The 13966-nt window shown below is 42.6% G+C and overlaps 1 protein-coding gene across 1 annotated transcript in view; it reads left to right on the top strand.

Annotated features, from left to right (window-relative positions):
- TRIM55 (tripartite motif containing 55) overlaps window positions 1-13966 on the top strand; it is a 38298-nt gene that overhangs the window by 1688 nt on the left and 22644 nt on the right. The window contains exons 3-5 of the mRNA XM_009710490.1: window positions 7107-7272; window positions 8979-9074; window positions 13351-13584. Of these exons, the coding sequence (XP_009708792.1) occupies window positions 7107-7272; window positions 8979-9074; window positions 13351-13584 (496 nt within the window). The remainder of the gene's footprint in view (window positions 1-7106; window positions 7273-8978; window positions 9075-13350; window positions 13585-13966) is intronic.

Here is a 13966-nt window from a genome sequence, read left to right as displayed (position 1 = left end):
TTCCCTGGGATGGGTCAGACGCGTGGTACCGCTGTGGGGAACTTAGCAAGGGGAAGCTAAGCCTGTCCCCAGGCCACCAAGCAAACAGCTCTCACCCAGGGAAGCTGCCTTTTGTCACCAGCGTGGATTCGTAGGGCAGGTTTTGTACGGCAAGGTGTTTTGTACACCTGAAGGAAGGTGTAATCCTGTTCGTGCTCCCTGACAGTCTTCCCATCCCACCCCAACAAGGATCTGGGTTTTGCAGGGACAATGAGGCAGTATTGGTGGAGCAGGTGGACATAACCCTCGGAACCCAGTGCCTGGGATGGCTTAGGACACTTCTACCCTCCTCCGGCAGAGGAGGACAGTCACTAGCAGAGAGAACATTTCGGAGCTCAACAGTGGCTTTGGCGCTTCTCGGCTGTTTGAATCCCTTTGGGGACTGTTGTAGCTAAGCATAGGTTGGAGCTCCAAAGCATCGCAGAGTATGAGGTTGCCTTAAAATTGTCCTTTCTGCTGTCCTTCGTGCTCCGTGCCAAGGGAAAGCCAGCTACACTTGTGTGTGTCATTGATACCCAAATATTATTTTAGTCAGGAAAATCTCAGAGGAAATGAATCAGCAAAGCTACGGTGGTGGACTTTGCTTTTGACCAAATAAGGTGGACATGTGTTGCCTCATGCCTTTCTTGGGTTTGTATTTTTTTCAGCTCGTAGTTGTATTTAACTTAAAAAATAAGAAATGCAGCCCCTTTTCCCATGTAGTTCATGGGCAATTGGAACAAAATTCAGTACAAAAGAAATGTAAGATATTTAGTAGATTTTTTTAAAAATTCCACAAAAGTAAACCACATGATGAATAAAAAGGGAGAATACAAAAAAATACAAATACAGACACATATTTTCTTAGGTATTTGTCCAAAAGGTTATTTTATTTAGTCTGTTAAGGTGCTTATTTAACCTTCACATATGTCCTTAGAATGAAATTTATCATCAGGGTTACGTAGCAGCGGCAAGGCATAGCAGCATTATCTAAACTATTTGGCACTTTGCAGGCCTCGGCTTCTTATCTCCCTCTGCCTAACATTCCTCAGGCTCCATTAGAGTGTGAACAAGATCTGCCATGGCTTTACCCCATGCTGTCCCACTGAAACCAAAAAGTCCAGGGAAATCAAGCCTTTTCCACCTCTTCCTTTTGTATCAGTCTCTTCCAAACTGAGGGATGGGATATGGCAGAGATACGTAAGGGAAAGTGTGATCTGCGACCTTTGCCTCCTTGTTTCTTCCCAAGGCGACCCTTCAAACTGGCAGCATCTGTGATTTCCAGACAGGAGCCTCTTCCCCTTGAGTCCTCCTGTGGGTGTAATTCTCCATAACTCCGTGTGCCAGAACGATGTCAGCTCCTGGCGGCATTTCACATAAACTTAGGAGTGTGAGGGGAATTCAGCTAGGGAGCAAGCTTTGTCTCCTGCTTAGGCAAAAATAATTAATTTTAAAAATATTTTTTTAAATTTGAGTTTCTATTTGAATTAAGAAGTTGGGTTTTTTTAAATTAAAGCTGGGGCAGGAGCTGGACTATGGGGTTGGGACGGTCTGCAGCCCCTCCTGTTACGAAAAATCACATCATATGGTCTTTTATGCCATTGCTCATCAAATTCCAGCTGATGGCAGCGTAGCCTGTTGCCTAATTTAGAATCTATTAACAACACAAGGAAAGAAATCTTCAAGCAGGATGTGACTCCTGCAAAGCTTTAAAGGACAGCAAAAGGCTGAACCCAGTGGAAATAGAGTTGTCTAAAATATTAAACCAATCTTTGAAAGTCTGTAAGCCTGAATTATCTGAAGAAAGTCTGAACTATCTGAAGAACATCACGATGCCTGCTGCCACCAGGAAAGGGTAGCAACAGGAGGCTGTGACTTCTCACAAGCTCTGACAGCCTCTAACGAGCTTGGCCAGATATTTCTGATCAAAAGGTGCTTTGGGCTTTGTTACCAGCCAAATCCTGATCAGTGAGGGTCAAGTGCTCTTCCTGCCTCGCACCGACCAGGGAGAGCCCTAGGTACAGGCTGTCCCTGCAGCCCCGAGCACAGATGGAGCAGCATGTGCGGCAGCGTGCACAGGAGAGACCAGGCACCATGCTGAGAGCAGCGTGTGTAGGCTCAGCGACGGCAATGATGTGCTGCAGGACGGGGTAGCCAGCATTACCAGAAGCAACTATCCCTGACACCTCAGAGGCCTCAGCCACAGCCACAGCTCCAAAGGAAGGACGTGGCTTTCCAGGATGGGCTGCAGGGATGCATGTGGAGCTCAGACAGGCTGGGCCAGGGAGATGGGCTCCCTGTCCACAGGTCACCAAGCAAGGTAGCCGCAGGAGGAGATCTGCAAACCGTGCAGCAAGAGATGAGGAGAGACGTCACCTGGATCTTCTCCAACTCCCCACAGAAACAAAGCCCCAAGCTCACCTGTGCCAACAGTTTTCTTGGGCCAGGCTTTCACAATAGTACTAGTGTAATGGAGGTGCAGGAATCCTTGTATTCATATGAACTTTTATGATCTTCTCATTTTCCAAGCCCCATTTCTACCTTGGGCATGGATGAGATTTCACTGCTTTTGGGAGATTCCATTATTGCGGTTGATTTTCAAGGACCACCTCCTCCAAACTCAAGAATGGTCTATCCCCTTATACATCAACTCAAGTAATGATAGCAGGATACCTGCATTGATGAACAGGGAGGTCCTGATTAACAAAAAAAACCCAACAACATTAAAAAAGAAGCAAAAAGAAGGTGGACAGGTGACTCAGGAATATTTTGAGACACTGTCCAAGCGTGTACAGATGGAGTTAAGAAAGTCAAAGCCCACCTGGAACTGAATCTGTCGAGACACATGTAGGCTAACAAGAAGAGCTTCTACAGGTATATCAACAGCAAAAGGAAGATTAGGGAAAGTGTGGGTCCACTGCCAGATGGAGCAAGGGCTTCTGTGACAAAGGACATAGAAAAGGCCAAAGTACTCAATGCCTTCTTCACTTCGGTCTTTACTGGTAAGATCAGTCTTCAGGAATCCCAGGCCTACAAGACCAGTAAGAAAGTCTAGAGAAAGGTATACTTACCCTTGATGAAGGGGGATCACGTAGGGAATATCAAAAAAAACTGAACATCCTGATGGGAGGCACTCATGAGTGATGAGGGAGCTGGCTGATGTCATTGCAAGGCCATTCTCAATAATCTTTGAAAGGTCGTGGTAATTGGGATAGGTTCCTGAAATCTGGACTGGAAGAAAGCAAACATTACTCCGATCTTCAAGAAGTGCAAGGAGGAGAATCCAGGGAACTATAGGCTGGTCATCCTCACACTGGTGCCTGGAAAGTGGTTGGAGCAAACTATCCTGGAAAGCATTTTCAAACATATAAAGACAGGAAGGTGGTCAGAAATAGTCAGCATTGATTTATGAAGGGGAAATCAACCTGACTAAACCTTTTAGAATTAGATGACTAACTCAGTGAATGAGAGGAGAGCAGTGAATGTTGTTTGTCTAGACTTCTGACATTGCCTCCTTTATCGATAAAGTGATGAAATAAGGTCTAGAGTGGACAGTGGATAGTGAAGTGAATTGAAAATGGGTTGAACTGCCAGACTCAAAGAGTCATGGTGAGCAGCATGGAGTCAGGCGGAGGCCAGTCTTTAGTGGTGTATGCCCGAAATTGATACTGGGGACAATACAATTTAATATCTTCACTGATGGCCTGACTGTGCCTCATACAGTCATGCAGATTCCATCCCCTGACTAGGTGCATGCACTAGGTGACGTGATGGTGCAGGAAGGGCTACAGGTATCTTAGGTTTGTCAGGAAAAGCACTATCAAAGTTGGATTCAGGATTTCAGTAGAGAGGTTTTTGGATTTGTAAAAATCCTAAGGAAAACATGTCTTCTAACTAAACAGCAGTTTTCCTAACGTCTTACTATGTCCTTAATTAAAGTGTGTTCCTTTATGTGCCCAGCAACTTTGCATTTCCTCGCCAAATCACAGAATCACAGAACGGCTGAGATTGGACAGGATCTCTGGAGGTCATCTTGTCTGACCTTCTTGCTCAAGCAGGGCCACCCAGAGCTGGTTGCCCAGGACCACGTCCTGATGATTTTTGAGTATCTCCAACAATGGAGACTCCACAACCTCCCTGGGCAACCTGTGCCAGTGCTTAGTAACCCTCACAGTGAAGAAGTCTTTCCTGATGTTCAGAGGGAACCTCCCGAGTTTCAATTTGTGCCCATTGTCTCTGATCCTGTCTCTAGGTACCACTGAAAAGAGACTGGCTCTGTCCTCGTTACACTCCCTGTTCAGGCATTTAGATAGCTGAAGGTATTGATAAGATCAAGGTCATTGTTAAGGTCCCCCTGAACCTTCTCTTATCCAGGCTGAAAGTCCCAGCTTGCTCAGCCTCTCCTCACAGCAGAGATGCCCTGGACGCTTAATGATCTTCAGGACCCTTTTCTGGGCTCTCTCCAGTATGTCCATGTCTCTCACGTCCTGGGGAGTCCAGACCTGGACCCAGTATTCTAGGTGCAACCTTACCAGGGCTGAGAATCTTCCTTTTCATAAAACATGCACAACACTCTGCATATTAAGGTCCAAACCCAATTTTAGTGCAAAAGGATAAGCCTGTAACAGTCAAATACATGCTTAGTGTCTCAAAAAGCAGAATCAAGAGAATAAGAACATAAAGCTCTTAGGCCATTTCAGCAATCTGCCACTTCTTTGATCACAAGCACATCTGTGATGAATCTTTTCTTCCACTAAAGCCATGCTGTCATTTTCCTACTGGCTGGTCTTGCGCCCAGCCACTGTTTTAAACTTAGAGGTTGCATTTTGGCCTTTGCTCCACCAATATAGACCTAGAGGATCCCCTCTGAAGTCAGGGAATGTTGTGCTAGAAATCTCTCCTTTTGCACAGCCTAGGAAGGAGACTCTAGATCTGTTTACTTCTAGTCTTCTGTCACTGTCTTCAGGGTTCCACTAGTTCAGGGAGTTCTGCCAGGTTTCTTCCAGCTCTTTAAGGCACCTTTAAAGGTTGGCCACTTCTGGCTGAGCTTGCTTGACACCATCACCTTTTTGGCCTGTGTGATGTTGTCTTTCATGTTGGTGTCACCATTCCAGTGTCAAATAACATTCTAGTAGTTTCTGGTTCTGGTCTTGTAAATATTTGCAAGAAGAGCAGCTATTTCAGGCTTAGTTAATCACTTTGAAATTCATTGTCTGTTATTGCCCTCATATATGAGCCCTCTCACTATAGCATTAATATCTTAGGGGCTGTATATATTATATATATTTTTATATATATATATACACACACACAGAGGCTGTATGTAGTTTATTAGGGTTTGCAGTCATCTGCAAACAATGTAAAGCATTTTTTATAGTAGAGACACACCTCTTCTCTCTAGCATTGAAATGATGCTGGATTTGACACACTGAGTGACTTATATAAATGTACGCTGGAAATCTGACCCAAATAATACAGACTTCGTTCAGAAGTGTCCGTCTTGTTTTATTCGGATGTATCACATTATATTGCAGATTACAGATTTTCCTTATGAACCCTTTAAATTCTGGTGCTCTCTTGAAATTAAAAAATATGAATGCATGAGACATTTTCTTTGTTGCTTGATCTTTTTTTAAACACACCTAATTGATCACATTCCATTCCTTTCAGAAGAGAAAACCTGTACTTTGTCATTAAAATATAAATGCCATTCCACTCTACCAAACTCTATGGGAAAACTCTACCATCATATAATCTAAAATAATAATTTTTCCTTACATTTTTAAACTTGAATGGAATGACTGGTTGCCTTCTTGCTACAGTGCTCTGTAGAATGGCTTTAAAAAAAAAAAATTTCTATGTAATTCTGTTAAATTCTACAGTCGTGGAAAATATTTTCTATCTAAAGATGAAAAGATGTATTTCTATGATGCCATTGCTCCACTTGTCATAAGTCATAGTTCTCCTTGCAAATGGTAGCAGAAAAGGATAATGACTTATGTTGGAAATGATTAGCACTGCCACAGTAGGAGTGGCCAGCTTTGGAGGCTTGAACCCCCAGGCACACTCCCTCCATCAGTCTACTGTCCCTGTCCTCTGGTACCACGTCCTCACACACTCACATGCTTGCCACAGATGTCCTCAGGGTGCTAAGCCTGAAGTGTGGGCTCAGAAAAGCATCAGCCTGCCCATGTGGACAGGACCAGAACTTTAATTTTACACTGAGAACATCAGTTAAGTGGCTCATTTAAAGGAAGCTACACCTAAATTAGCTCCTAAAATAGCAGGGATTGACTTATGTCTATATGGCTAAATCATTTTGGTGAAGAGAAGATCAGGACTGAGCTATAGACTGGTGACAGTTCCTGGCTTAGCACAGGAGAAGAATGCTTCTCATGTAACCCATGCCCTTGGTGATGGCTATAGTCGAGTTACGTACTGTTAAAAATTTTGAGACTGTATAAGCTAGGCATGTGCCACCCAGCTAAAATTAATTTCTGTGAGACCTTATTTTGGTTGCTGGCGTAGTGTAAAAACCGTGAGGGCCCAGTCCTGTCTGATATTGACAGTCCTGACCTGGGCCTCACAAAGCTCATCAGCAGAGGTACAGAGTCAAGGGCATAAAGATCCATCAATACCCAGAACTCTTGCTTCAAGTTAGTCCCCTGCTACATTAAAGCCAAGTGCCCAACATTTTGCATGATGAACCTGAAAGAAATTACATGTGTTTCATATTTCAGGCAGTTGTTAGATAACATGCTAATTAAAGTACACGAGTAGCCTGAGATTAGTCTTAGTGAGGTTATTTACATTTTAAAATATGAGCGAGGGTTCAGTCACTCTCCCAGCTGGAATCCCCGTATGAAGTCATGTTGCTATATTGCCATCACATCCTGCTGTGTCAGGACATTAAGCTGCACTGCTGTCTATTTAGTCATCCCGTGTGGCAGGTTTAAGTCTACGCTGCATACTAAGGTCAGCCTTGGACACTGCTATACGAACGTACCATATTCGATGCTGATACCCTAAGTGTTGTCACCAGAAACTCCTGAGCACCAAGTTTGTTTTAAACTTGTTTTCTTTTGCAGACCTGAAAGGAAGTGTGACCAGCCAACGTGTGAAGAGCACGAAGATGAGAGAATTAATATCTATTGTTTGAACTGTGAAATGCCCACTTGCTCCTTGTGCAAAGTCTTTGGTGCCCACAAAGACTGTCAAGTTGCTCCTCTCACAAATGTTTACCAGCGACAGAAGGTAAATATCTTTTCGTATCTCATAGTCTTCCCAGCAACTGACAGGACCATCAACAGGAAAGTATACCCATGGGCTTCCTGCAAGTTTCCAAAGGGACCTGAGGATGCCTTTGCCATTTTCCTGTGTGAGTGAAAGGCTCACACAAATCTGTGGGAACTGTTTAGAAACACAGGAAAATAAATTTATGAGAGATCATGCAGAAAGATGTTACAGTGTCCCAATTTTTGTTAGTATAGTGAGTAAACATTTTAGACAGTGATTTGATATGAAGCTGAGGATCTCTCTGTCGAGGTTCCTAATCTCTATTTTTCAGTGCCTTTAGATCAGAAAAACAAGTGAGATTTCCAACACATGAACTAGAAAGAGAACAGACCATTACAAATCAACTAGTTATCTATATCTTGCCTTTAAGCATCCCGATTTTAGGAAAAGTTAAGTGAAAAACCTCCTCAGCAAGTGAATGTGGGAATATTCAATAGCTGGCAGCACAGGATGTACCTGACATCCTCTGCCCTTGCTGTCACCAGCAAAAGACTTGTTTATTTTTAATACAGTGTTAATTTAAAACCTGACTCACTGGGTTATCCTCCTGAGATAAACAGCTCATTTTTCTGCATGGCCCCAGTAGGGTAACCAATCAGACAGGCCAAGTTTGCAATCCCAGCTTCCAACTTGTCACACAGGTGCTTGTGTGTGGAAACTACAAATGAGAAGTCGCTTTAGGGAAGTAGTTACAAACATCCTTTACGATCAAAAAAGGAGGGAGAAGAGGGAGAACTTTCTTGGACTGAATCCATGCCCCTAGTCATTCCATTTGCATGGAGATTTGCAAGCAGTGGTTTCCTTCCCAGAGCACCTGTAGAAAGGGGCTGTCATACCCAAGAGGTGTAACCCAGAGGCTGCAGGATGCACGCTTCAAAGGATCCTTTATGGAATGTGGAGGCCATGGGCACGGTTGCCTTTGCCACTACAGCGATGCCAAGGGCCCCTTGCCCTCCCCAGCACCCTCACCAAGTTCCCTAGGGACCAGCTTCTCTGTCTCCTCTTCTAAGGATACCTCACAGTCATCCCCATCCCCACACTCAGGCCATTTCCTTCTCCCACTCATTTCCCTCGTGCCAGTGGCTTAACCTCCACCTTATCCTCCTCCTTTTCTCCCTTCCCCTCTCACCACAGACCCAGTCCCACAGCCCTCATGTCAGGGGCTCTGTAGTGTCCTGGTTCCTCCAGGTCCATGGACCACCTCTTCTCCTTTCCGGGGCCAAAAGCTACAATCCTCAGGCAAATACCACAGTGGCATGGCTAGACCCAGACACTAAAAAGCCAGCCCCTCAAGACACAAAGTCTTTTCTCTCAACAAACGCAAAGGGAATATTCTGGGGCTGTTGAAACAGCACTTCAAACAAAAGTGTCTGGAAAAACCTCCCAGAACAAAGTGCTTCCTCCTTTCCAAACCACGGTTTCTTCTCCATGAAAAGTTTCAAACTGTCCATGTTTTCGTAGTGTTTTGGGAGAGGAAACAAACTTCGAAGTACTAGCGGGTAACTTGTGGGCAAGTAAAGCTCTATTTTTCCTCGTTTCTGGTGGAAAGAAGAGCTAATACCCTGGTATAACTCATTTGTCTCCTGCTCCCCACTGTTCAGTGTGCCACCCTGAAGGGGGATGGTGTCTAACACCCTCCTGCTTGCTCTCCCCTTACTGCCTAGTCCGAGCTGAGTGATGGCATTGCAGTCCTGGTGGGGAGCAATGACAGAGTGCAAGGGATAGTCACACAGCTGGAGGAGACCTGCAAGACGGTTGAGGTAGGTACCACCTCTTTAAATGCAGTTATTTCGGTGTGAAGTCGCATCTTTTAAACTGCTGGTAATGATCATTCTTTAACAGATCTCACTTTACCCAAATGCATTCCTACACCATTTCACTAAACCATTACCTGTGGCTGTGTACAGTGTCAGCTGTACTGCTTCTACCAAAGGATACGTCCTGCTTGGCACCCTGCCTCTGACATTGACCATGTGGTTGAGGATAAAGAGTAAGGATCATCTATATCAGCACATCTTGCTCAGCGTTCTTAGTGACATAAGAATGTGACATCTTAGTGACATCACCGAAATTAAAAGCAGATAGAATCGTAGAATCATAGAATCATTATGGTTGGAAGAGACCTCAAAGATCATCAAGTCCAACCGTATACCTGATGCCACCATGCCCACTAAACCCACTAAACCATGTCTTGAAGCCCCACATCTACACGTTTTTTGAACACCTCCAGGGATGGTGAGTCCACCAACTCCCTGGGAAGCCCGTTCCAATGCCTAACGACTCTTACAATGAAGAAGTTCTTTCTAATGTCCAGCCTGAACCCTCCCTGGCGCAACTTGAGACCGTTTCCTCTTGTCCTATCGCTAGTTACCGGGGAGAAGAGACCGACCCCCACCTGGCTACAACCTCCTTTCAGATCCAACAAAATGCCATCAAATCCCAGCTCATTTAACATCTAAGATCAGGTTCTAGAGCTGTAAAAGACCAATATTAGTCTAAAGTCTGACTGGTCTGACAAAGCCTTAGTCTCAGCCACAGGGTAGCCGCAGCATGGCTCCCAGATACGTCAGTGAGCTCTGTATTTCATTGCTTTGCCTTCTGTGCAGAAGTAGTTTTTAAATACACTTATGTTGTCCTTTAAGGAGCCTTGTTTTGTTGCTTGTGGGAGGGAAGAGTTTGAGTTCTTACTGGATTTTCTGCTAAAGGTCTTACTCTGCCAGAGCTGGAATTAGTTTTGTGTCATTCAATAGCAGAAGTGGCTTTCATTTCCTCCAAGAGTTTTATGCCAACAAAGCAAATATAAACATCCTCTCTGACCAATTTGCGCTTCACAGAGCAATAGGCTGAAAGGAGCTCATATGAATCGATTTTATGATCAGAGTTTGATGAAGCATCTAGTGAAGGAGTCACATCCCTCTCAGCCCAATTAGAATTATATTGACCCTTCAGAGCTGGAGCAGAAAAGAGAAATGACACAGAAAAAAAAATTAATCCAAGATGCATAGATTCTAATTGCTAATAAAAATTGATTCTACAATCTATGTACACAATTGCCCAAGGCTCCTAATTCCTCACAGCAAGGAAGAATAGAACTTGTCCAAGTTTGGTTCAAAGAACATAAAACCATTAGCCCAAGTAAAAGAGAGCGTGTTAGCGGCAGTCAGAACTTTGTAGTCAGGAAGCCTTCATGTTGCAAGGATGAAATTGGCTGCTATCAGGACTTTGCAGCCAGAAACAAGCCTTTCAAGTAGGTTAACTGTAGAAATTTGAATGATACAAAAGCAAAAGCTTATACTCATTTAAGTTGAACTAGCTGAACCAGAAACAAAACTTCAAACATCTAGTCTGAAGTATGGAGAAAACATTGTGCTAAAAATACTTTAATAAATACAACAGTTTCTGAAACTAGCTTCCTCAGAGTCATCCACTCAGTGTAAAGTCTAACCTTTAAACTTGAAGTCCAAAGAAAGTGCAGTCATTTTACATTCAGATGTTTTAACACGATCTTCACCTTTAAAGTCAAAGATTGCAGAAAATAGATCTTAGATCTTACCTTGGCGCTTCCATGTTACATTTCAAGCAAATCACATTTCCTACCATAGAATAACTTTGTCTGAATTGACATCAATTTGTCCTTGAAGATGAAAAGCTGGACCTGAGAAATGTGTACAGATGAAAACACTGCTTATAATCCAGGATTGTTTCTTCTCTCTGCTTAACACTTTGCAGAGACCACTAGATATCTGCTTTAGCAGAAAATACATGATCTTTTTCCTTTTAGCTGGAGTAAGGAATACTCTACAGTTCTATATTTACCTATTGCTCCTATCCAACCCTAAAAACCAGAAAAACAAACAAAAAAATTGATTAATACTTGTACAGCTTTTAACTGATGGAAAGGTAGACCAAATTCACATACTATACTGAAAATAAAAAAAGAGAATATAAAATGCTAAATACTGGAAAACAATAATAAATAATTAAGTACTGTTCAGCCCTGTAAACAATACAAGTCAAATAATGAAGGAAAAATCACAGTGTTTAATTCAAATGCTAATAGCATAGGCCAGTCAATACAGATACTTCAGAACAAGCAGTGCGATTCAATGCTCAGTGGCAAGGACTCCTTTCTTTTTGCTGCAGCCATGCTTTAAAAAACAAAAAGGCTGAGAACTTTTCAGAATGGAAAGTCTTGTATTTGTTAACCTCTTTCATTACTCAGAATCTGATTAGGGTAATTCCCTCAGGCAGAGGCTTCATATGGGAACATTTTATACAGAATGAGAGTATTTCAGAAATATTTCAGCATTTGCAGTTAGGAGCCTGTTCTGCACTCTCACTTTTGAGGTTCACAACTCTGTAATATCTACTGGCAAGAAATATTATATATTAGAGCTTAGAGATCGGAAGGATGTCTCCGGGCACCCTGCTATCACTCTCTTGTTCCTCTTCCCCTAACATTTGTCCTGTGTCAAATGTCAGAGATAGCACACTCTTGTCTTGAAATTAAGGTTGTTTTGCAACTGATCTGACTGAAGAGGAGTCTGGAGCAAAGGGAAGTGCAGGAAACACTGAGAGAAAGCTAGGAGAGGAATGAAAGAGGAGAGGAAGATTATTTGGAGTCTGAATAATAGAATGACACCGGGAACTGTGACTCACTTGGTTCGAAAGCTTCCTTATCCCCACCCTATAATTCACTAATCAGGAATTTCTGGGAAACAGCAAGGACCTCCAGAAGGGCAGTACAAGCCTGTCCCCCGCCCCAAGGAGTTTTAAATGAGGAGTGCAGAGCTGGATACTGAGATCAGTGCAACAAGATCAGTATTCGCTCCCCACCTGTCAACGTAGACAGTGATTTTTGGCCACACATCCATCTTCGAAACATTTTCTACTTTGAATGATACAGAGCATACTGTCACCACTTGTAGCAAAGAGCTCTGGCTGAAAGTCAAGAAAAAAGTGGGATTGTCTCTGGCCAAGTGCTATGAATAATCAGTCTTACCACTTTCAAAATACTGTGGGACTGTTAATAATCCTGCGCTGCTAGGATCTCACCATTATGCTTGAAAGGACGAAGATGAGGAATTGATTCAGCCTCAGTTCCTAAGAAAGAGATCTAAATAATCACCACCATCCACAACCAGATATAACCACAATAAGATTATGCCCATCTGTATGACCTGAGGCACACAGATGTCTCAAGTATTTCTATTTGGTAGACCTCAGACATTATAGATAACCCATCACCGATTTCCTCCCCATAAATCCTCCCTTCCTCCCCATAAATCCCCCCTTGCAAGTCCAATGTGTTCTTGTTAGAGAGCGCTCACTGAAGCAATCTTCGAACCCATCCTCCTTACTCTGTGAAACATGTTATGCTGTCTGGTCGGAAGAACAATAAGTGTCTCAAAAAATGATGTGAAAATCAGTGCCTGAAGGTAGGGTTGGAACCTGATTCCTCCTTCTTTGTGCTTTTGTCACACACCAATTTCTTTGTGGTACCTCTGCCTCCTTCAGTGCACAGTAAATGGAATATAATGGACACCTATTGTCAAAATAGAGTCTAAGAGGGCGTATGTGAAAATCAAGCCCAGTCAGGATAGTTCCAAGTTGTCCGGTAGAAAAAGAAAATTCTTCAGAGCTGATTTGAGATGATTGCTCCTCTAAAAACCATTCTGTTTGTGCAAATGAACCCACCTGCTAATATGGTGGGGGTTTTTTACTTTTTCTGCAGACTTTGATATATCACTACGGACATCACAAATACTTCTCACATTTTTTTAGCAGACTGACAAGTTATACAATAACCTGTTGGGGGGCTTTCAGTGGCTCAAAACTCAGAGTTTGAGAACAGTTTTAAAATTTTTGTTCCAATAGTTTGGACTTTGAAAATTATAAAAGTCTCTGGGGTCATTCAGAATCCTTTGCACTGTTCAGAAAGAGGAGTTTCTTTGATGAAAATGCTTCCAAGTAGCTGTAAAAATAGAAACTCTTTTAAGAACATAACATGTTTAACATAAACCAAATGATTCACAGGAATGCTGCAGACGACAGAAAGAGCAGCTGTGTGAAAAATTTGATTATCTCTATTCTGTGCTGGAAGAAAGAAAAAATGAGATGACACAAATAATCACTAGAACCCAAGAGGAGAAACTGGAGCATGTCCGCTCCCTGATGAAGAAGTATGCGGATCATTTGGAAGCTGTGTCAAAACTGGTTGAATCGGGAATCCAGTTCATGGAAGAACCAGAAATGGCCGTGTTTTTGCAGGTATAAAGTCTATAAACAGAGATAGAAAAAGAATGAAGCATTTATCAAAATACTATTTAAGCATGTCTCAATTTTAGGCACATTCAGAGTTTGGTCATCTTTGAGTGAACATTTATACAAACTCATTTTTTAAACACTTGCATCAGCACAGACAAATGACTAGTCTTCTTGTGAATAGTATCCAAACCAAGAATATGAGCATTTGCTATTTGTACAAAACATACTATCTGTGTATGAATTTCTGGTCCCCAAAGAAGAAACAGTAATTTTAACATTTTCCAACATATCTTTATTTTCCCACCACTACAATAGATGTCTATATTAACTTCTGTGAGTTATAAGTTTCATTTGCATATTGAGTGATTAATTTTCCAAGAATTAT

The sequence above is a fragment of the Cariama cristata genome, unplaced genomic scaffold, assembly GCF_000690535.1.
Source record: "Cariama cristata isolate BGI_N322 unplaced genomic scaffold, ASM69053v1 scaffold30141, whole genome shotgun sequence".
Classification (NCBI taxonomy): domain Eukaryota; kingdom Metazoa; phylum Chordata; class Aves; order Cariamiformes; family Cariamidae; genus Cariama; species Cariama cristata.
The sequence above is the reverse complement of the archived record's forward strand: the minus strand, read 5'-3'. Positions and strand labels throughout refer to the sequence as shown.